Source organism: Rhincodon typus, chromosome 1 (genome assembly GCF_021869965.1).
Source record: "Rhincodon typus isolate 14 chromosome 1, sRhiTyp1.1, whole genome shotgun sequence".
Classification (NCBI taxonomy): Eukaryota; Metazoa; Chordata; class Chondrichthyes; order Orectolobiformes; family Rhincodontidae; genus Rhincodon; species Rhincodon typus.
This window is the reverse complement of record NC_063332.1, coordinates 106959185-106984171: the sequence shown is the minus strand read 5'-3', so window position 1 is coordinate 106984171 and position 24987 is coordinate 106959185. Positions and strand designations below refer to the sequence as shown.

The 24987-nt window shown below is 42.2% G+C and overlaps 1 protein-coding gene and 1 long non-coding RNA gene across 2 annotated transcripts in view; one reads left to right on the top strand and one right to left on the bottom strand.

The window, feature by feature from the left end:
* The window catches only part of mapk10 (mitogen-activated protein kinase 10), a 214336-nt gene that overhangs the window by 93256 nt on the left and 96093 nt on the right, over positions 1 to 24987 (bottom strand). Inside the window, exons 3-4 of the mRNA XM_020527900.2 lie at positions 21811 to 21980; positions 8600 to 8729 (exon numbers count right to left, since the gene is read on the bottom strand). Coding sequence (XP_020383489.2) covers positions 8600 to 8729; positions 21811 to 21980 — 300 coding nt within the window. The remainder of the gene's footprint in view (positions 1 to 8599; positions 8730 to 21810; positions 21981 to 24987) is intronic.
* On the top strand, positions 18909 to 21032 carry LOC125484441. The gene is made up of 2 exons (XR_007263273.1): positions 18909 to 18960; positions 19993 to 21032. It is a non-coding gene; the product is annotated as an uncharacterized LOC125484441 (long non-coding RNA).

Genomic DNA, 24987 nt, shown 5'->3' with positions numbered 1-24987 from the left:
CTGGCAAGATTCTGATAGCTTCAATCCACAGACTTCCTGATAATCAGCAATGAATGTGTGTAGCAAAAACAATACAATTATATGGAGAGAGTTTAATTGTCAGATAGGCTGGAAGAGATAGAATAGCTCAAAATGCAAAGACAATATATTTCCTGAACATATTCAGGGACTCCTTTCCATGATGTTTTGAACCGTTTAATGTGATCATTGAATGTTAGTTATTGAATGATCATTCCCATGTAGATTTTCATAGTGTTTATAGTGCAGGTTATTGAATCCATTAGTGACTTACAAAAATAAACTCAGTTAAATTCAATTAAGTTTTTCAAAACAACAGCATTTGATTTATGCACCAGGAAATTTAATTCACTTGTCATACTTACTTGTCACAATTGTAAATTCAGGAAGCAGAATGGAACATATTATATCTATGCATCACACCTACTGGCTTCATGAAGTATCAGGATGACAGGAAATGGTATGAATAACTTTTTAAAAATCACATTATTCTGTTGCAATGGGAAAATCACAGGGATTCACTCAAGTTATCACAAAAAAGCTTGCACAACAGCAATTTTATATTGAGTTTTACAAACAGAAACTAAAGGTGACTTGATTTTTAGCATTCTGTAACCAACAATTTTTCTTCAAGAAAATGTTTAGTAAACAGCATGGATTGTAAAGGCTGAAATAGGCCTTTACAGGCCAACAACGTCTCTGAGATGCTCCTGTTCTGTTAAAAATGGTTCACTGCAAGTATGGTGAAAACCTAGTTTCCATGTATAAATGGTATGCCTGCTCTACATCCAGCTTTTTGACCTTAGAATTTATGACCAACTACCAATCTGCAAAATGATAGATTGCCATCAAGGAAATCAGGTTGTGCAATATCAGTACTTTCTCCAAGCACATCTTTTGATTGCAGAAGACTGTTGATTGGATTATGAGATCACTGTTAGTGAGAAAAGTAAAATTAATAAAGAAACAAATACAAATTTATCAGATTTGCAACATCTCCTCCAGATGATGCTTCACTGGAAGTTCAATAGGATGGATTTATATGGTTTATATGTGTGCACTACATTTCTGCCTCACTTCTGGAATACTAATATTGACAGAGTAGGAGCAGACTGAGGAACTTCCCTGCCTAAATTTCAGGATATTACTGGATTTGTGCATTTTTCAAAACAGCATCATGGCAACGTGCTGTGGTTGGCAACTCCAGCTGAAGGTAATTCCAGAGGATTAATTCTGATCACACGGTCTTCTGACCACAGGAAGCTTTACCATGTGATGTCCAGTCTCAAGAAACTTGATCACATGCTATTTGTTTTCCCAGTTTCTACAAGTCTGTTTACATTTACTTTGTAAATGTTGGCCCTTAGGAATTACATTGGGAAATATAGAAAATAGGAGCAGGACTAGGCCGTTTGGCCTTTTGAGCTTGTTTGGCCATTCAACATAATCATAGCTGATCATCAAACTCAATACCTTGTTTCTGCTTACTCCCTATACCCTTTGATCCCTTTAGCCCCTTTGATCCCTTTAGTTCTAAGAACTATATCTAACTCCTTCTTAAAAACATTGTGTTTTAGTATTGATCATTTTCTGTGGCAGTGAATTCCACAGACTCACCACTCTCGGGGTAAGAAATTTCTTCTCATCTCAGTCCTAAATTGCCCACCTGGTATCCTTAGAACCATATCGTTCTGGATTCCGTGATCATCAGCAATATCCTTCCTGTGTTTACTCTGTCTAATCCTGTTAGAAATTTGTAATTTTCTATGAGATCCCCTTCATTCTTCTAAACTACAATGAATATGTCCTAACTAATTGTGTATCTTTTCATATGTCAGTCCTGCCATTCCAGGAATCATTCTGGTAAATCTTTGCCGTACTTCCTCCATAGCTAGAACATCCTTCCTGAGTCAAAGAAATCAAAACTGTGCACAATACTCCAAATTGATCTCACCAGGGTCCTATGCAATTGGAGCAAGACATCCCTGCTCCTGTGCTCAAATCCTCTCGCTATGAATGCCAATATACCATTTGCCTTCTTCACCACCTGCTGCACCTACATGTTTACTTTCAGGGACTGTGTACAAGGACACCCAGGTCTCATTGCACTTCCCCCTTTCCCAATTGATTGCCACTCAGATAATAGGCTGTTTTCCTGTTTTTGCTAGCAAAGTGGTCCACCTCACATTTATCCACATTACAAATTATCTGCCATGCTTTTGCCCACTCAATCAACTTGCCCAAATCATACTGAAGCATCTCTGCATCCTCCTCATTATTCATCCATCTAGCTTTGTGTCACCTGCAAGCTTAGAGGTATTACATTTAGTTCTCTCATCTAAATCATTAATATATGTTTTGAAAAGTTGGGGTCCAAGCACAGATCCCTGTGGCACACTACTTGTTACTGCCTAACACTCAAAAATACCTGAATTAAATATTCTTGCTCAATATGCCTCCAGCCGCTTTTATGCATCAAGTTCCAAGAACTGGGAGGCCGCTGATGAGCAGGCAAAGAGCTAGGGGAAACGAAGGATAGGGAGAGAGAAGAGAAACTAAGGACAGAGAAAGAGAAAAAAAAACAAAGGCACCCCTACATTCCAGATCTCTGCATTTCAGACCACTCTGTCCCAGAGATTTCTCTCATTTGAGAGAGCTCCCACTGGTTTCTGATTCTCCAGCCCTCTCCTGACTACAATCTGTGAATGGTATCACAGAGCTGGAACTTTCTCCTGCGATATCGCAAGGTGTTTGATAGTGCGGAATATTTAAAACTTCTGGATTGTTGACACCAATGTTTGAGGGGGGAGTCTCTGATTTTGGAAAGCATGTGATCACCCCAGAAGGTTGAGTAATCCTATGGACTGTGTGTACTTATGTTGCAAATGGAAAGCAGACTTAAATCTTAAGTACTGATACAAAAATATTTCTTCTGTTAAAGCCGTGATTCCATGGTCATACACTCATTAAAAATGAATAAACTGAGGGGCACAGTGGCTCAGTGGTTAGCACTGCTGCCTCACAGCGCCAGGGACCCAGGTTCAATTCCAGCCTCGGATGACTGTGTGGAGTTTACACATTCTCCCCATGTCTGCGTGGGTTTCCTCCAGGTGCTCTGGTTTCCTAGAGGTGCAGATTAGGTGGATTGGCCATGCTAAATGTAGGATTACAGGAATACGGTGGAGGTGGGGGGCGCTGAGTCTGGGTGGGATGCTCTTTGGAAGGTCAGTGCTGATGAGCTGAATAGCCTCATTCTGCACTGTACAGATTCTATGATTCTAACTTCAGATCACTGGCTACAATTTCCAATCTGGAGCCTTATGCAAAAGCTGTTCCTCCAAGGAACAACTCATCACAAAAAGATCCCATAAGCATACGTAATGTGAAGTAGTCTGGAGGTGTATCTTGTTGATTAATATGCTGTCTATTCAGATGGTTGCTGACTTTATCTCTGTGACACTGCACACAGTGGGCTTTCAGCTTCAGTTGGGTAGTTAGGGAGATATCAATTTGATTTCCCATCCAAACAAAGGGTCAGAATAAAGATCAATTTGGTCCACTCCTAGTTACACTTGTTGATTGCTAGCTCAAATTAACACTGACAGAGATTCAGTCGAAGCTGTTAATATATCATCACCCTCTCAACACATTTGGGGAATGACACATCGTAAAATGGGAACTGATCAAGGCTAAATAATTTTTCGGCAAGGAAAATACAGCAACAGAGTAAATCTGTCACAAGCATTTAAGTTTCAAGTATGGTTTTCAAGTTTAGTAACATCCCACCTCTCTCCAGAAATTAAAATTGATTCTCCATATAAAATAGCATGTCACAGGAGGAACCTTTCTGAGTCTGCGCAGGATGTTTTGAAGAAAAAGACACAGCAATTGCCATTCCCCTGCTCTTTCTCTGTATTCCTGCACCTCTTTCTTTCCAAATATTCATCAATTCCTTTTTGAAGACTACAATTCAACATATATCCATCATCTGATCAGATATTGTATTCCAGGGAGAGAAAATGTTTCATGCAATAGTGAGAGAGTAGAGTATGAGCCTTCATGAGAGGTGGGTGCAGTATAAGTGTGAGAGTAAGAGTGAGATTGCCTGGGAATGGAGAAGTCATTGACCTTCTTCCTACAGTGCTGGACATTCCTCCAGACAGCTGAGACTGTGCTTTCCCAAGTGCCAACCTCCAACTGGACTGGCATGGTCTGGTGTCGTGCCCTCCACTGTCAGTCCTGGACAGAACTATGATAAGATTCAGTCCAATATTTCAAGTCAACAACTTTTTGTCAGCACTGTTCATCATGAAGTTAAGATTTCCTCTCCATACAGGAGAGCCCTGACACGCTTAATCTTCCTAGCATTTCTGTTTCTATGCAGAATACTTCAGTCCTAGTCAAATTCTATAGAATACCACCGTATTCCCAGCAAATTTACAGTGTGAACATTCTGTGATCCTGTTGCCGGTTGTATGCAGAAAGGACTTCAAAGCTGGGAGTTAGGTATATGACGGGGTGGGTGGGTGGGAGGGTGGAGGTGCTGGTGGTGGTGGTGGTGGGGGGTAAGTGACTTTTTGATAGGACAGGTAGGAAGGAATGGCTGGTGAGGTAGCATTGTTAGCATGGAATTGAATAAGTATGCTAGCAAGAAATGATATTGGATTGTAAGATGTGGAATCCATATGGCTGGAGGTAGGAATAAAACGGGAAAGAAGACACTGGTAAAACTAATTTATGGGCCCTTAACAGAAGCTATATGGTGAGACAGAGAATCAGATAGTGAGGCCATGTAACAAAGCCAGTACAATAATCATGGATGACTTCAATCTTTATGTCGATTGGAGAGTTAGATTTGCAGAAGAAGCCATGAGGTAGAATTTATAGAATGTATTCGGGACAGTTTCCTGGAACAATATGCTGTGAATCCACCAAGGATCAAATTATTTTAGATCTGATGATGTGTAATGAGACAGGTTTAATAGATGGTGTCAGAGTAAAAGATCCCCTTTGGAACAGTGACCAATACAGTTTAGAAATTAGCATTCAGATTGAGAGGGAGGAACTTGAGTTGGAAACAATAGTGCTAAGCTTCAGTAAGGATAATTACACAGGAAATGAGGGCAGAGCTGTCTGGAGTGGACTGGGAAAGGAGTTTAACAGCAAAGATGTTTGAGGAACAATGGTAGATGTTTCATAGAATAAATATAAACTCACAATATAAACTTAGCAGTAACATAACTTCACTTTATTTTCTTTCATTCTACTTTATTATTTTGTTTTGACTTGATTTAACTTTCCTTCCTTTGAGGTGGCATCCCTTACTGAAATCCAAGCAGCTACTACTTCTTTACAAATGATACCTTTTGTAGTTTCAAATTAATTAAGCTAATTTTCCAGGGCACTTTCTAACAGCATCTTCTCATTAGACAATGTACCAAAGGTAATTCTTACATTATGCTTGGACTTCTTGTTACATTCAGCCTGGCAACTGAATAGCCCAAGTCCAACTATCTCTGTTGAGTAGCCCCAAGTAGAGATGCCTTATAGGTCCAACTGTTTCTTCTACTGGAAGATTTCTTGTCTCTGGGTCCTTCTCTTTGTTGTGCATTTCCAATTGTTTTCATATTGCTTTCTACACACATAACCAATTTTCTCACTTCTAACCAATTTTACAGTCATTCTTTGTGGATTTCTAATGTTCTGTCTACCCCCCACCTCCACCAAACATTTGGTCTATTATTCTCATTAGAAACCTTGTGAGTTTAATCTTATGCCATCCTCAATTTGTTTAGTCAGCCATGACAGTATCATTTTTACACTGCAGTTTATATTCCTCAAGGAAATATAAAATAAATGAGGTTTTCAATTTTAAAAGAATGGTTGCTATTGCTTACCTACAATCATCTTTATAATTTCCTTTCTACATCTATCTTAGCCAACTTACCTCTTATATGTCCACAATTGGCTTTGTTTACTTAGGGCTGTCACTTTGGACTTAAGCACATCACTCACAAGCTCAATATAAAATGCTTGGAATACCTTGGAGTATTTAGTTTCCAACTTTGTCACCCTGTAACCTCAGTAATGGCTATTAAATCAAACCCATTCATCTCTAGAGACAACACAATGTGGATCTGGAGGAACACAGCAGACCAGGCAGCATCAGAGAAGCAGGAAAGTTGACGATTCAGGTCGGGACCCTTCGTCAGAAATGCTATCTCTCCCATTCATCTTTGTTTGTGTAATTAATTAATCTGTCTTGTTATGAAATGCAGAAGTGGGAAGTAAGGAAATGAGGGGGACAGTCCCAAAAATGATAGCACCATAAAGCACCACCAGCCATGCATTTGTTGCTGATTGGCCAAGTGGCACTGTGCCAACTCACCTAGGCTGCTATTGAGAAAATTATCTTAAAAATGGTGGGGTAGTTTTGGACACTGCCTACTTCCTCTCCAGGGCCATGGATAGAACTATGGAAGAGAAGCAGGCAGTTGGGTCTAATGGTCTCCTCCATAGCCCACTGCCTGGCCCTATTGATGGCTATCTTGGCCAGGCCAGGACATAACCTCCATCAATCTCAAACATGGATCCTGAGTGGGTGAAGCTGAGAGGATGAAATGAACATGCCAGAATTTGGCGTCAGTTTTGCCACTCTACCTTTGAGTTGCATGTGGATGGGCCCCAATGATGCAAGTGGGACCCAGTGGAGTCTGGGCCTGGGTGCTGGGCTGCATGCCCCGGAAAATGACGTCTCCATTGGTCATACCAACATTAGAAATAGAACAGGCGCAATGACATAGATAAGATTTTGTAATAAGCAGCTGCTGGTATTGCCCCACTATCTCTATTGACAGGTAGCTGCCATTGTCACTTGAGCACCTGTTGGTTGGATTGAAACGATGTAAATCTGTCCAGACAAGACACTTTTTCAGCTAGTCAGTTCTATCTCTGAGGATGGGCACAGGGATGTTTTTGCATCGGACCTGTAGTGTGTTTAACCTGACAGTCCTTGATGCTGCCATTGTGTTTGATAAGTGCAACGGAACATAGATCCTTCAACCAGATGAATTTGAAAAGCATCCAAAGTTATTTAATAGGAGATATAAAACAACTTAAATTAAAATTAATGGGAGAATGTAATTTGACTATTAAGAGTGCAGAATAATGGGGAGAGAATCTAAGTTTACATCTTACTCAACTACTGGAATAAAAATTGGAAAGGACACATAGGTCAGTATGACAATTCACAAGACTCGGTTTACAAATGAACACAGTTACTAGATCATGAATAGACGGACACCCATGCCTAATTCTCCATTTTGTGCTCTCTTTAAGTATGGTTCATCCTGGATGTACAGCTTTGCAAGATTTAGCATGAACTCTATACTTCATCATTTGAACAGATTGTAGATTAATATCAATAGAATGTTTCAGTCCAGATCAATCTTTGAAATCTTGGATGAACACCCATCTATGTAAAATATGACAAATTCATAAAGGAAGGAAGGGAGTGCATTCTCATCATCACTATCAGGGAAGAAATCAGACACATTGTTATGTTTGTCTGATTTGATTGACTGATTAAGTTATTGCTGTCACAAGTACCAAGATAGAGTGAAAAGTGTTGATTTGTGTGCTATACAGGCAGATTGTGCAATAGAAAGTGCATCAAAGTAGTAGAACAGAGGGCAGAGCACAGTGTTGCAATGGCAGAGAAGGTGCAGAGAGAGAGAGAGAGAGATCAGAATTAACATCTGAGAGGCCTGTTCAAAAGTCTGAAAAAAAGCAGGGAAGAAGCTGTTCCTGAATCTATTTGTACGTATATTCAAACTTTTATATCTTTTACCTGACAGAGGAAGGTGGATGAGAGTATAACTGGGGTGACAGGGGGTCTTTTGATTATGTTGATTGCTTTCCCAAGGCAGTAGGAAATATAGAGGGAGTCAATGGATGGAAGGCTAGTTTGTGAGATGGACTGTGCTGTGTTCACGACTCTCTGTAGTTTCTTACGTTCTCGGGAAGAGCAGTTGCCAAACCACACTGCAATACATCCAGATAGGATGCTTTCTATTCAATAATTCAATAACATGACAATTGACCAGATTCTACAACAGGCAGACAAACCAGCCTGTCAAATTACCACCCAGGCGTTGAAGCAAAGATTTACTCTAAGGAACCTACAACCTGCTAAAATCTTTAATACAGGATCCAATATGACTGCTGCTAAGACATGACTTAACTGCCACTGTAATTTTATTGGTAAAATTATTCTGAAAGGCAATAATCAATTATGCTATTCCCAGTGACCTATATCTGATGTTGTTATAGATGTCATTGGCTTATTCTTAAGTAAAAGCCTGGAACTAACAACACTTAGGAATCTGATAGCGCTAAATGGTACAAACATTCTTTGCAATAGATGGGAAGATCAGCTCAATAGAACAGGCAGGCATTTTGATAATTGTCAAGTGTATTAACAGCTTTCCTATAGCCCTCAGTAATGAATGCCATCTCTATGTTGTTCCTGTGCGTGCATCTTCTAGGATTAATCAGGATATGTTAAAAATGATAAACTTACGTTTTTGTGGTTGACACATTTCATGAGCACAAGCTCTCGATAAGCCCGTTTGGCATGCGTCTGGTTCTGAAATGGTCTGCTGAGTTTCTTAATGGCCACATTTCTATCAAGTACAGCATCATATGAAGCACTACATCAAGGAATATAATTATAAGCAATGTTAGTCAAACTATTTGTGATTGTGATGTTAGTATAGTTATCAACACTTGCTCCAAAATCATTCTGTCTGATACCAGTGTGTAAATGCTGATCAACTCCCTCTGAAATCCTTGCAAACATTTGTAGCTCGGGTTGTGGATGAAGTTATTGGTTTGCTCGCCAAGCTGGCTGGTTATCGTAGAGATGTTAGGTAACATGCTAGGTAACATCATCAGTGAGGCCTCCATGAAGTGATGTTGTTCTACTCTGCTTGGTATTTGTATGATCCGGTCTGTTAAGTTGGGGTGTGTCATTTCCGGTTCTGTTCTGCGGGGGTTTGTATATGGGGCCTAATTCCACGTTTGTTGATTGCATTACGGTTTGAAAACCAGGCCTCTAGGAATTCCCGTGTGTGTGATTGGCTTGAGCTAAGATGGTCACACTGTCGCAGTTAAATTGATACCTTTCATTGTCCAAGTGCGCTGAGATGAGGGAAGGTTCATTGTGCCACACTATGACAAACACTCACAAGGACTAAAGACCCCATACCCATGACATGCAGGACCAAAATAGTTTACAAAATACCTTGCAATGACTGCAACAAACATTACGTCGGCCAGACCGGAAAGAAACTAGCCGTCAGGATACACGAGCACCAGCTAGCAGCAAAACAACACAATGAACTTTCCCTCATCTCAGTGCACTCGGCCAATGACAGCCATCAATTTAACTGGGACAATGTGACCATCCTAGCTCAAGCCAACCACAGACACACACAGGAATTCCTAAAGGCCTGGTTTTCAACCCATAATGCAATTAACAAACACGTGGAATTAGACCCTATATATAAACCCACGCAGAACTGAACTGGAAATGACACAATCCAACTTAAGAGACTGGATTATATAAATTCCAAGTGGAGTAGAACAACATCGCTTCATCAGAGGCCGCACTACTGATGTTACTTAGCATGATGACAAAACATCTGTACAATAACCAGCCAGCTCGGTGAGCAAACCAACAACCTCATCCTTCATTATTTTTGTAGAGGAATTCATCTATTGAATTTGAAAAGGTTAATGCCTCGGCGTAAACAGTAGCAGTAGCAGCAATGCATTAAACATTTCTGTTAGTGGTCCTCAGTTTAATTCCAGAGTTAATGTGATATGTTAATAGTATGAGGGCTACAGACAAAGGGTTGCACAATGAGATTTTAGTTGGGTGCAGAATGCAGTGCAAAGGGTTCCATGACTTTCTAAACATTGCTTTCCTTCTCCGTAGCTATAGGTAGACGTCACAGTCTGTGCTGGACATTTCATGTGAAAACCAAATTATTTGAATAAAATATCACATTGTAAATACTAAAGCAATTCCAAACAGCTTCAGGATGGACTCATGGTAAACTCAGTCCACATCTGGGTGACTTGATAAATGCGTTCAATGATTACATTGTGATAATTAAAAGTGACACCAGAACAAATCCCCTAAATTTACTCCTTTCCTTTTACTTTCTTTCCACTTTGTGAAGTTCTTTTCAGCATATCTCTGCAGAGCAGCATAGCAGGCAAACTTCATGAAACCTTTCCCAATGGTAGTCCACAACCACTGGCCATACAATTTTTTATGACTGTGTTGCAACTCTTGCAGTTTCTAAATATCCCCTGCCCAATTGGCCTTGTCTGTGGAATAATGCTGAGTTTTGATGCATTGGTTCTGTCCAAGGATCCAGCAGAGAAGAGGACCCTTTGAGGAATAATGCATTTTACTCAATGCATTCCATTATTTTGGGAGGAAAAACATTTGCTATGAAATATCCATCCTAAATTCTAATAAACCCATTCTAAATCCATAGGCCCCGCCTCCAAAGGAGGCTGGGAGAGTCCAGAGCGTCTCAACCACACACTTCATCAAATACCACCCACCCCTCCTGTGGCAGAGTCTACTGCTCCAGCATTGGAATATTCAGCTGCTGCAGAACCCTCCAGCTGGAGCGAAGACCATGAGGGACTGCCAAAGAAGAAGGAGGAAGGTTAGCTTGAATGTTAACTGCACAGACATTTCTCTCACAGATACAGCCCCTTATCAAGAAGTAAGAGATCTGATGTCGAAGACAATTTCCATTGATGAAAAATTAACCGCCCAAATGAAATATTACCTTTATAACCATATTAGATTACCTTCATAAAACAGAAGTATCTGTTACCAATACCAATTGCTATATGACCAACAAATCCAATGCTCCCGAACTTTACATTTGGAAGAGGCTGACAATTTTCAAGTTAACTGTGCTGCAAAGTTTACCAGACACTGTTTTCCACATTTACATTCCTTGCTCATATTATAGGTAGAATGAGGAAGAGTTTCAGGTCTGTGTTGTGAGGCAAAACACGATCAATTTTTTCACATGAAGTACAATGCAGTTCTCTTCACTTGATACGCTGGCAGGCAATTTGTTGTTCTGCTAAATTGAAAAAAAGGTTGGAGTTGTTGGTTGGTTCGCCGAGCTGACTGGTTTTTGTGCAAATGCTTTGTCTCCCTTCTAGGTGACATTGTCAGTGCTTTGTAGTCTCCGTTGAAGCGCTGTTGTTCTGCCCCGCTCTGAATTTATATGGTCTGGTCTGTCATGGTGGGCAGTCTTGTTTCTGGTTTTGTACTGTAGTGGTATGTGGCTGGGGTCTATTTCAACAGGTTTGTTGCATCGGTGGTTGAAAACCAGGCCTCCAGGAATTCTCGTGCTTGTCTCTGTCTCGCTTGTCCTAGTACTGTAACTTTGTCCCAGTCAAAATTGATGCCCTTCTGTGTCGGAGTGTATTGAAATGAGGGAGAACTGGTCATGCCATTTTGCTGCAAGTTGGTGTTTAAACCCCCCCTTAAAATAAACACGTACTTGCAGCAAAACAGGACGACCAATTCTCCCTCGTTTCAATACACTCCAACATAGAAAGGCATCAATTTTGACTGGGACAAAGTTACAGTACTAGGACAAGTGAGACAGAGACAAGTGCGAGAATTCCTGGAGGCCTGGTTTTCAACCACCGATGCAATTAACAAACATGTTGAAATAGACCCCATCCACATACCACTACAGTATAAATCCGGAAACAAGACTGCCCACCATGACAGACCAGACCATACAAATTCAAAGCGGGACAGAACAACAGCGCTTCAACAGAGACTACAAAGGACTGACAATGTCACCTAGAAGGGAGATGGAACGTTTGCATGAAAACCAGTCAGCTCGGCGAACCAACCAATAACTCCAACCTCAACCTGAGCTATAGATCTTCGTTAAAATATGAAAAAAACATGTCTGAGACAATGAATAACTAAGACACACAGATCAAAAGGCATTAGGTTTTTTTCATTAGTTTATACTGAAATAAAGGCGTAATGGTGCTATAACTTGCTTTGGTGACCCTGGTGTGGAAAGGGAAATGTTTAAACTTTAGCAAGATTTTAAATGGCTACATAATATACAGAGAGTTAGGATTTTTTAAAAAAGTGTCTTTCTGTAGTTGTGGTTTTTGACCACCTCGTGTCAGTACAGAGCAAACTAGTTCTCTCAGAATCTATTTCCCTGCAGGCCATATTGTTTCTTCTATCTCGAATGAAGACAATTTATACATATTTACTGGACATTAATAGGCTTCCTAACTTCCTTCCCTTCAACTCCACTGTTTGTTGTTTAATTTATTCTTTCACAAGATGTGGGCACCACCGGCTATGCCAGAATTTATCCCCAAAAAGCCCTGGAGAATGTGGTCCCTTTTTGAGTGTCTGCAGTCCTAGCAGTGCTTTAGTAAAGAAGGTCTAGGATCTTGACCAAGGGTCAGTGGAGGAACAGTAACTTTGTTCCAAGTCAGGATAGGGTGTTGGGACTTAGAGGTGAATTTGCAAATGGTCTGCTCCCATGATCTGTTGCCCTTGTCGGTACTTGGTGGCAGAGGTTCGGGGTTTGGAAGGTTTTAAAGGAACCTTTGGTCAGTTGCTACAGCACATCTTATAGGTTGTATGTACTGATGCCACTGTGCATGGTGGTGGAGGAAGTGAATATTGAATGTGGTGGATGAGGTGCCAATCAAATAGGTTGCTTTGTCGTGGATAGTGTCAAGCCTCTTGATTGTGTTTGAAGATGCCCTCATCCAGGAAAATGGCATGTATTTCGTCAAAGTCTTAACTAGTATCAAATAGACAGTAAACAGGTTTTGGGAGCAGTAAGTAAATAACTCACTGCACAATTCTCAATATCTGACCTGTTCTGCATCCACAGTATGTATATGAATGGTCCAGTTCAGTTTCTGAATGATGGTGACCCTCAGGATGTTGTTAGTTGGGATGCAGTGTTAGAAATGCCATTAAATGTTAATGGGAGATAGTTAGATTCTCTTTTCTTGGAGACGTTCATTGCCTGGCACTTGTGTGGTGTTAATGTTACTTGTTACAAGGGTTAAGCATTTCTTATCATGTGTAGTGTTGAAAATATATCTCACCTCTGCCCACATCCAGTTACAATTATTACTTCCACCTCCTTAAACCATACACCATAACGTCTCTTGGCATCAGGTTAAACCTGGGCAAGGAAACTTCCTGCTGATTCATATACCGTCCTCCCTTCGCTGATGAATCAATGCTCTTCCACGTTGAACGATAATTGGAGCAAATACTGAGGGTGGCACAAAACAACTGTGGGTGGGGGATTTCAATGTAGATTTACCAAGAATGGTTTGGGCAGCAGGAATACAGATTAAGCTGATCGGCTCTTTTCTTTTATTCATTTTGTGGGATGTGAGCGTCATTGGCTGGCTAGCATTTATTGCCTGTCCCTAATTGCCCTTGAGAACATGGTGGTGAGTTGCCTTCTTGAATCGCTGCAGTCCACCTTAAAATCATAGTTGCCAGACTGGGTTACGTGAGCTAACCAACAAGGGGAAAGATTATAATTGACCTCTTCCTCACCTATCTCCCTGTCAAAATATATCTGTCAATGACACACTTGATAAGAGTGACCATTATACTTGTTCCTGTGGAGATGAAGTCCTGTCTTCACATTAAGAATATCACACATCAAGTAGCACCATCACTGAGCCAAATGGGACAGACTTTGAACAAATCTAGCAACCCAACACTGACCATCCATGAGGCACTGCGGTCCATCAGCAACAACAGAATTGTGCTTCTATACAATTTGCAAATTCATGGCCCAGCATATTCCCAACTTTACCATTACTGTCAAGCCAGGGGATAAACCCTGGTTCAATGGAGACTGCAGGAGGAAGGAATGCCAAGAACACACCAGGTGCAACTAAAAATGAGGTGCCAATTTGGTGAAGCTACCAAATAGAACTAATTTCATGTCAAACAGTATAAATGACAAGTGACATTCACAACTTAGTGATCCCAGAACCAATGGATCAGATTTAAGCTCTGCATGTCCTGCCACATCCAGTTGTGAATGGTGACAGACAATTAAACAACTCACTGGAGGAGGGGTATTCACAACAATCTTCAGCCAGACATGCTAAGTGGATGATCTGTTTCAGCCCCCTCCAGTAGTCCCCAGCATCACAGTTTCCAGGCGTCAGCCAATTAGATACCAGATACTTCAAAGGCTATGGGCCCTGACAACATTCCAGCAATAGTACTGAGGACCTGAGCTTAAGAACTTGCTGCACCCTGAGCCAAGCTGTTCCAGTACAGTGACAACACTGCCATCTACCCGATATTGTGGAAAATTGCCCAGATTTGTCCTACACGTAAAAAGCAGGACAAATCCAACCAAGCCAATTACTGTACCAAAAGTCTACTCTTGATCATCAGTAAAGTGATGGAAGGTATCATCAACAGCGCTATTAAGCAGAACCTGCTCAGCAATAACCTGCTCAGTGATGACCAGCTTGGGTTCTGCCAGGGCCACTCAGCTCCTGATCTCATTACAGCCTTGGTTCAAACATGAACAAAAGAGCTGAATATCAGAGGTGAGGTGAGAGTGACAGCCCTTGACATTAGCACCACTTTTGACTGATAAGCTCCAACAAAACTGGTATCAATGGGTATCGGGGGCAAACTCTCCACTTTGGGAGTCATACCTGGCAAATAGGGAGATGTTTGTGGTTATCAGAGGTCAGTCATCTCAGCTCCAGGACATCTCTGCAGGAGTTCCTTAGTGTAGTGTCCTAGACCCAACCATCTTTAGCTGGTTCATCAATGACCTTCCCACCATCATGAGGTCAGAAGTGGAGATGTTTGCCGATGACTGCGCAATGTTCAGCACCATTTGCGACTCCTCAGATGCTGAAATGATCTATGTCCAAATGCAACAAAATCTGAACAATGTCCAGGCTTGGGCTGAAAAGTGGCAAGTAATACTCCCACTATAGAAATGTCTGGAAGTGACCATCTCTGATAAGAGACAATCTAAACACTGCCCCTTGACATTCAATAGTGTTACCATCACTGAATCCCCCATTATCAACATCCTGGGCAATACCATCGACCAGAAACTGACTGGACTCACCATATAAATACAGTGGCTACAAGAGCAGGTCAAGGCTAGGAATACCGCAGTGACCTCCTGACTCCCAAAAGCCTGTCCATTGTCTACAAGACACAAGTCAGGAATGTGATGGAATACTCCTAACAATCGGGAGATCCCAAGCTGGTGTAGGTATCAAAGTAAGTGGAAGCTGGAGTTTCCACCCCTCACCAGTTCCCACAAGGAGTTCAGGGAAACAGCAGAGGTCTGGTGCAGCCAAGCCTTTGCTGTATTCCAAGGTATACTTGTGGTCTGCTGGCCTCTCAACAGAATCACTTAGAATTAACTAATCAGACAGCACTTAAGGGGAGCTCTTGTGGTACAAATGTAGCAAAGACTTTTTTCTGAGCCAAAAGCTACCCCAGGACCTGACAAACAAGGGGACTTCAAGAAGGCCTTTGATAAGGTGCCACACAGGAGGCTGCTGAGTAAGATAAAGGCCCACGGTGTTACAGGCAAGGTGCTAGCATGGATAGAAGATTGGCTGTCAGGCAGAAAGCAGAGAGTGGGGATAAAAGGGTCTTTCTCAGGATGGCAGCCGGTGACAAGTGGTGTTCCGCAAGGGTCAGTGTTGGGACCACAACTTTTCACTTTATACATTAATGATCTAGATGAAGGAACTGAGGGTATTCTGGTTAAGTTTGCAGACAATACAAAGATAGGTGAAGGGACAGGTAGTATTGAGGAGGTGGCAAGGCTGCAGGAGGATTTGGACAGGTTAGGAGAGTGGGCAAAGAAGTGGCAGATGGAGTACAACGTGGGAAAGTGTGAGGTCATGCACTTTGGTAAGAAGAATAAAAGCATGGACTATTTTCTAAATGGGGAGAAAATTCAGAAATCTGAAGTGCAAAGAGACTTGGGAGTTCTAGTCCAGGATTCTCTCAAGGTAAACTTGCAGGTTGAGTCAGTAGTCAGGAAGGCAAATGCAGTGTTGGCATTTATTTTGAGAGGACTTGAATATAAAAGCAGGGATGTACTACTGAGGCTTAATAAGGCTCTGGTCAGGCCACATTTGGAATATTGTGCACAGTTTTGGGCCCCTTTTCTCAGGAAGGATGTACTGACCATGGAGCGGGTTCAGAGGAGGTTCATGAGAATGGTCCCAGGAATGAAAAGCTTAACATATGAGGAACGTTTGAGGACTGTGGGACTATACGCATTGGAGTTTAGACGGATGAGGGGGTATCTAATTGAAACTTTCAGAATACTGAATGGCCTGGACAAAGTGGATGTTGGGAAGATGCTTCCATTGGTAGGAGTGTTTAAGACCCAAGGGCACAGCCTTAGAGTAAAGGGAAGACCGTTTAGAACGGAGATAAGGAGAAACTTCTCACCAGAGAGTGGTGAATCTATGGAATTCACTGCCACAGAAGGCTGTGGAGGACAGGTCATTGAGTACATTTAAGACTGAGATAGATAGGTTCTTGATTGTCAAGGGGATCAAGGGTTACGGGGAGAAAGCGGGAGAATGGGTTGAGGAACTTGTCAACCTTGATTGAATGGTGGAGCAGACTCGATGGGCCGAATAGCCTAATTTCGGCTCCTATGTCTTACGGTCTTATGGAACTGCATTCATAATTTGGCCAAACAGGCTGAGTATCAACCTACAAGCCCTTGCAACTCTGCCAATGTCACATGGCAAGCCATGGGATGGAAAGAATGTTGGAGCCTGTGTTATTACTATCCAAAGCTCCAGACCACAACCTCAATGTAAAAATGCACTTTTCCATCTCAACTAAGACTACTGACTAAAATGTAACACACCATCATCATGACTGCACTAAAAAGATGTTATTCACCCCATTCACCCCACTAAATGAGTGTCCAATTAATCCGACTCTCTTAATGGCTTTCCCATTTGGCGCTACAAAAGATTTCTTTTCAGATACAAATACATCTCTCATTTGAAAGTAACAATTGAATGAACTTCGGCCCCTTCCCAGATCTTAATAACACATGTTACTGAAAGCCTTCTCATCTTCCCTTTGATTCTTTTGCTGATTACCATAAGTTTGTGTTCCCTGGTACTGACCCTCTTGCCTTTGGAAGAAATTAGCTCCTTATTTCCATGATCCAAAAACCTTCATCATTTTTGACTTAGATTTCTCTTGATCATCATTATTCTAATGAAAACAATATCAGCTCATCCTGACTCTTCACATTGCTGATGCCTTTCATGTTTGCTCCCAATCGGTTACATCTCCTCCACAACTCTTCAATACCTTGAGATCCCTTTTAATGTCACATCCCCAGAAATGAACACAATCTTCCAGCTGAGCTGTATTCAGTAATTTATTGCTTTAGCAGAATTATGGCACTGAACTGGTAGGAATTAAAGCTACAAACTGCTGTCATCCTCAGCACACCTTGCTGAGCATTTCAGTTACATTAAATTACCATTAATCCTAAGAATGCCGGCAGGCTCAGAAAGAATCCTGGAACATGGCCTGATATACTGTAAAACTGAAATATAACAACAAATGAAACACTTCAAACACAATTTAACTTTAAACTGTAAATACTGAACCACCTTATCTTGCCTATCAGGCCTGTTCCCCTTTTGCTCATTCATCTTTCTTAATGCCCTTTTATCTGAACTTCAGTTCTCTTTTTGCAACCTCATATACCCATATTGAATGTTTAACCTACCTATACTTTTCTGCTTTCATGAATTTGTTACTTGTTCTATCAATGAGATTAATTTTTAAAACACTGTCCTTGACTGGAAAGAAACTTTTAAAGGTCAGTTTTCAAGTCAAAGAAAAATCTAGTTTCTGATGATTAGCATATTTATATCAATAGCAGACTCACTACTCATTCGAACTGTTACTATGTTCTGATGGCACAGTTTAGTTTATTTAATGTGAAGTTCAACTTGTTATGAAGAAGCTCCATTGGTTCAAGAAGCTACATGTTGTGGTGAAGTGTGACTAATAGAATCAGACTCCTTTCTTCAGGATCAATCCTTTTAATACAGTTTAAGGAAAGTCTTCCCTGAGGCCAATGATAGAAGGCTGGATTGTATGTTTTTTTGATGGCTTGAGGGAGATAGAGCAGTGTGTACATTCCACTTACTCCCATCCCTATGCAATCAAGTGATAGAGGGCCAGACAATGGCTGTTTGGAAAGAAGGAAGTTAAGGAGAGTTGTGATGGAGGTATTTCACGACCAATCAGAATTATCGGCCAAGGCATCTGTAGTAATTGCAACCAGATTGACCTCATTAACTATGAGGTTCTTGATTGGGGTTGTTAACCTGGGCCAATCGGGCAAGCCTTGGTGAACCAATATAACCAGGAAATTAGAATCTCCTCAGTTGAGGACTGACTGGTCACACTTGGTGTACTGTGTGAACTAGTGAATTAAAGGATGACTTGGTGATGGGACCTGGCCTTTGTGCCATTATTTCAGTGGTTGGTCCTGGACTTAACTTTTGTGTATGAGTCCTGGACTGAGCTTTTGTGAAAAAACAAAAAAAGGAAGAAAAAGATTATATGACCAGGAGATGAGAATTTCCTCAGTTGAGGACTGACTCTGAGCTGGCTGGCCACAGCCAGAGTACTGTGTGCTGGTATATAAAGGGTGACTTGGTGACAGGAACTGGCTTCTGGGCAGTTATTTCAGTGGCAATGGGAGAAAACAGGATATGCCTGATGAATATTTGCTTGCAACAGTCATCTTGGAGTTGGGGGTAAGCATTTTGGGCATCATGCCTTTATTTGGGAAGCTTGACTCACTTGACCCTGCTATCAAAGACTAGGCCCAGGATGTGGAAAGAATATAATACTCTTTCTGGGCAAATGACATTGGGGCAGATGAAAAGTAATGAGTAATCCTTGTGACTACATGTGGACCTGCAGCAATTTTGGTTATAAGGGGCTTAACTTTCTGAGAGGCACCAGACACTAAAACCTGCCAAGAGTTGAGAGATTGGTAAGGAATATTATGACCCCAAACCTCCTGAGATGCTATTGGCTTTATTTGGCTGTTAGAGAACCAGGGGAATCTGTATTGGGATTTTTGATGAGGTTATGATGAGTGGCACAGGCATGTGATTTTGGGTTAACACTAAATGAGATGCTGAGACCACATTTGGTATGTGGGGTATGTGTAAGTACCTACGAGTTGAAGCCCACCTAGACTGTCTAGTGTTGAGGAAACCTCAGTCTGAAATGGATTCAGCCTCAATACTGTTTCTGCTGGAAGAAGAGGAGTCTCTTCTGAGACGTTCTGGATGCAAGAGATGGGTCACGGTCCGGTACATGCCATCTGTGTTTGAGTCTCTGTCAGAGGAACAGGACCTGGGGTGAAAATGTTGCAAGAGAAGCTACAAGTGAAAGACCAGGCCTACGTAACTGGACTTGGGGGTGGGGGGAATGTAGTGATTGGAACCAGGTGGACCTTGTTAACTGAGGTTCTTGATTGGTCCAGGTTAACAACCCAATCAGGAAAGCCCAGGCTGACCAATATAACCAGGAGATGAGAATCTTCAGTTGAGGACTGACTGAGCTGGCTGGCCACAGCCTGTTTACTGTGCACTGGTAAATAAAGGGTGACTGGGTGATGGGTACTGGCCTTTGTGCAGTTATTTCAGCATCACGTGACAGAGGTAACACCACAAACAGGAAATCTGTCATGGATCTGAGTTTAAAGGCTGTTTGCTCTGAATGATCTACTATTATTGAAAATGCAAATAGCTCAAAATTGTCACTTTTCCCTACAGAATCTGCTGCTACATTCAACAATGGTCGCAGTGGCAGACCTTTTCATCTGACCTTGTGCTGCCTCATCACAACTACCAACAAACACTAATTCATGGTCAAGAGCCGGAGGATGCACGGGGCTTCAAAAAAATTAGGTGATTGGGTCATTAATAAGCTTAATGGCTTGTTAACAATTCCAAATGGCAGGCTGGCTGCCTGTTTCCATGCCTGGTCACCCTGTTATGTTGCCAAACGCATGTCATTATACTCTATTTTACATTTGCATTGTCTCAATCTGACAATCGGTGCTGGATGATCAGAAATGTCCTCTAATTATATACTGTGAAGATTGAAGCCATCGTTTCAGTTCCCCTGTGAACACTGTCCCCTAGCTACCAACTCTGTCCCTTTCCCTGACAACAGTTTGAGATTAAGGCAGTGTTCACAAGCCTGGTGTCACACTCGCTTGTGGTGAACTTCTGACCTCAATTTTGCACCGTCATCAACTCTGCTTATTTCCACCTTGGGAATATTATTCTGTCTCAGCACACGTGTTGCTGAAACCTAATTCATGCCTTTGTTACCTCCTGACTTGCCTAATCCAATGCACACCTGGCTGTCCCCCACACTGTATCCCCCAGAAAATTGAGATCATCCAATACTCTGCTGCCAGTGTCTTAACTCATGCTAAATCCTGTTGTCCCATCTCCCATTCTCCATGATTTACATTGACTACCAGTCAAGCATCATCCTGATTTTAAAATTCTCCTTGTCATTTTCAAATCCCTCCACAACATTGTTCCTTGACATTTCTGACAAATCCCCCAACCTCTCAACCCTCTGAGCTCCTCTAATCCTGGCCTCGTATGCATCCCCAATTTTAATCGCTCCTCCATTTGTAGCTATACTTTCAGTTGCCAAGGGCTGCAACTATAGACTTCCCATGTTGTCCTTCTCCACTAGTTTTCCTCCTTTAAGACAGTTCCCAAAATCTACTTTCTTGACCAAACATTTGGTTATCTGACCTAAAATCACCTTTTATGGCATGGTATCAAATCTTGTTTTATAATGCTCCTGCAAAGCACCTTAGGACATTTACTTATGTTAAAGCAGCTATATAAATATGTTGTTGGTGTCGTTGAATCTCAAATTCACAATAGCACTCCATTGTTACTGACTAATTTATATATTCCACAGCCTCTCTTGAAGCATTTTCCATGTATTACAAGAATATCTTTGAAAAAGGATTGAAATATTTACATATTGCTTGTTCAGAAAACTGCAGAATATGAGTTTCCATTTAGATATTAGTTCAAATTGTCTTGAAGTGCAAGTGCAAATCTAAATATTCATTAGTCTTTCTCTTCTAGGTCCTTCATGAACATTGAAAATTTAGAAACTGTTAAGTTTATAATTAGTTAATAACTGAAGGAGAACAGGGTATTTTGTGATCTGTACAGTATTAAGAACAATATTACTCATAGTTTGATTTTAATCTCTACTTTTCATTTATAAGTGACATTTACCAAGCATGCTAATGCGTGTCAAAAAAACTTGCAGATACAGAGCAATCAGATAGGTCTGATCTAACCGGTTGCTTGGAACACTGGGAAAATTAAGAGCACAAGCAGATACCTAACTTCCTTTACGTTAATGCTTACTCCAGCAACCTTATGCAAGGAGTACTTCTCTGCAACCAGAGAAATGGCTCCATTCAATAATGCCAGCCAGGAAAGAGTTACAATTTATGAATTTTGCTGTCCATGTTCTGTGTATGCTCCTTAGCTCAAGACAGAAGATTAACATTCATCTTTGCAAAAATTATAATATGTACTCACCATACAATTCCCTGAGCCCCAGATCCAATGGGCTTTAGATTCTGGTAGCGTTTGAGAACTGTGAAGGTAGAATCACCTACTTCTACGCTGTAGAACTGGTTGTCCACTTTGCTTTTACTCATGTTGTAGTGTTTAGCAATATATGAAACATCCACTTGTTTGCCAAATCCCTGAAATTAAATAGGGGTACTAAATTATTGTATTTCTGACATTAGAACAGCACAGTGCAATTAGAAAAGTAGTCCAGAAATGACCTATTATCCATCCATTATCATAGTACCCTCATAGAATTTTGAAAATTTATTCTCTTAGCAAATAATTGATAAAACACAATAATTAAACAAAATTATCTCCAAGCATGCATCCTCCAAATCCACTACATATTTTTACTTTGACAATTCTGAATTGCCCAAAAGTATATAATAGTCCCAACTCACACCAGTTAACATCTAGTGTATAACACACTTATAAGATCACAACATGTATTGTAAAAGACAGTGACTGGATTAATAGCAAAGCAAAAGTTGAACTTAATCGTGGGAGTGGATGTGAAGCCAGCTAACTTATTATACAGCGAGACAAAATGTGAATTCGAGTTTTCTTTACAATTGAAATACCTTCTCCAATTATTTGTGTTATAATACCAGATATAGTACTTTTGGACAAATTAGGTCCCAGGATAAAATCTGACCTGATGGATCATATGTTTATTTTTTTTTCATTAGTTAACATGGTGATTAGTCACTAAGACACAGTAACACAAGGCTACAGATTTTCTTTAACACCAGAACAGAAGTTTATTACAGGAAAGAAGAAATAATAAAAGAGCCACCTAAATATTGAAGACAGTGAGAATGATCTGTAACATATGACAAAATAAAGTTTCAACCTGTTATCTATCATTATCCATTAGAGACTTCAGTCCAGTGAAACCAGGCCCTGAAGTGCCTTAACTGTAAGTATTGGCTTAACCACCGCCTTTCAGTTTCTTTGCCATGGACAAGTGAGTCAATTTGATGTGTACTTTCCAGGTCCATGATGTGAATATTTCACCAATCTGAAAGTCTCCATTCTAATAACCTGCAGATTTCTAATCAAACTCTCCTGACTTGCAAGCTTTACAAGCTAAACCATTCTGTGTGGTAGAGATAGTAGGAACTGCAGATGCTGGAGAATCTGAGATAACAAGGTGTAGAGCTGGACGAACACAGCAGGCCAAGCAGCATCAGAGAAGCAGGAAGGCTGACGTTTCGGGCCTAGACCCTTCATCAGAAATGGGGGAGGGGAAGGGGGTTCTGAAATGAATAGGGAGAGAGGGGGAGGCGGATAGAAGATGGATAGAGGAGAAGGTAGGTGGAGAGGAAACAGACAGGCTGTAGAGGTGGGGATGGAGCCAGTAAAGGTGTGTGTAGGTGGGGAGTTAGGGAGGGGATAGGTCAGTCCAGGGAGGACGGACAGGTCAAGGGGGCGGGATGAGGTTAGTAGGTAGGAGATGGGGGTGCGGCTTGAGGTGGGAGGAGGGGATAGGTGGGAGGAAGTACAGGTTATGGAGGCAGGGACAAGCTGGGCTGGTTTTGGGATGTGTTGGGGGGAGGGGAGATTTTGAAGCTTGTGAAATCCACATTGATACCAGGGTTCCCAAGCACAATATGAGTTGCTATTCCTGCAACCTTCGGGTGGCATCGTTGTGGCACCCACTCCAACCTCTCCCCCACAGAACGTTCAGCCCTCCGTTCCAATCCCAACCTCTCCAGAAAACCCGCGGACAAGGGAGGTGCAGTTGTAGTATGGCGCACTGACCCCTACATCGCCGAGGCCAGACGCCAACTCTCCGACACCTCCTCCTACCGCCCCCTTGATCATGACCCCACCCCCGAGCACCAAACCATCATCTCCCAAACCATCCACAACCTCATCACCTCAGGTCACCTCCAACCTCATCGTTCCCCAACCCCGCACCGCCCGCTTCTATCTCCTTCCCAAAATCCACAAACGTGAATGCGCTGGTCAACCTATTGTCTCTGCCTGCTCCTGCCCCACCGAACTTATCTCCAACTATCTGGACTCCATTTTCTCCCCCTTGGTCCAGGAACTCCCTACCTATGTCCGTGACACCACGCACGCCCTCCACCTCCTCCAGAACTTCCAATTTCCCGGTCCCCAACACCTCATCTTTACCATGGACGTCCAGTCCCTATACACCTGCATTCCCCGTACAGATGGCCTAAAAGCCCTCCGCTTCTTCCTGTCCCGCATACCCGACCAGACCCCCTCCACTGACACCCTCATCCGCTTAGCTGAACTCATCCTCACCCTCAACAACTTCTCTTTCAATTCCTCCCACTTCCTACAGACAAAGGGGGTGGCCATGGGTACCCGCATGGGCCCAAGCTATGCCTGCCTCTTTGTAGGTTACGTGGAACAATCCCTCTTCCGCACCTACACTGGCCCTAAACCCCACCTCTTCCTCCGTTACATTGATGACTGTATCGGCGCCACCTCGTGCTCCCACGAGGAGCTCGAACAGTTCATCCACTTCACCAACACCTTCCACCCCAACCTTAAGTTCACCTGGACCATCTCTAATACCTCTCTCTCCTTCCTGGACCTCTCTGTCTCCATCTCGGGCAACCACCGAGAAACCGATATCCATTTCAAGCCCACCGACTCCCACAGCTACCAAGAATACTCCTCCTCCCACCCACCTTCCTGCAAAAATGCCATCCCCTATTTCCAATTCCTTCGCCTCTGCCGCATCTGCTCCCAGGATGAGGCATTCCACTCCCGTACATCTCAGATGTTCTCGTTTTTCAAGGACCGCAACCTCCCCCCCTCAGTGGTCGAGAACGCCCTCAACCGTGTCTCCCACATTTCCCGCAACTCATCCCTCACACCCCGTCCCCGCAATGACAACCAAAAAAGAATCCCCCTTGTCCTCACGTACCACCCCACCAACCTCCGGATCCAACGCATAATCCTCCGACACTTCCGCCATCTGCAATCTGACCCCACCACCAAAGACATCTTTCCCTGCCCACCCTTATCTGCTTTCCGGAGGGACAACTCTCTCCGTGACTCCCTTGTCCGCTCCACACTCCCCTCCAGCTCCACCACACCCGGCACTTTTCCTTGCAACCGCAGGAAGTGCTACACCTGCCCCCATACCTCCTCCCTCAC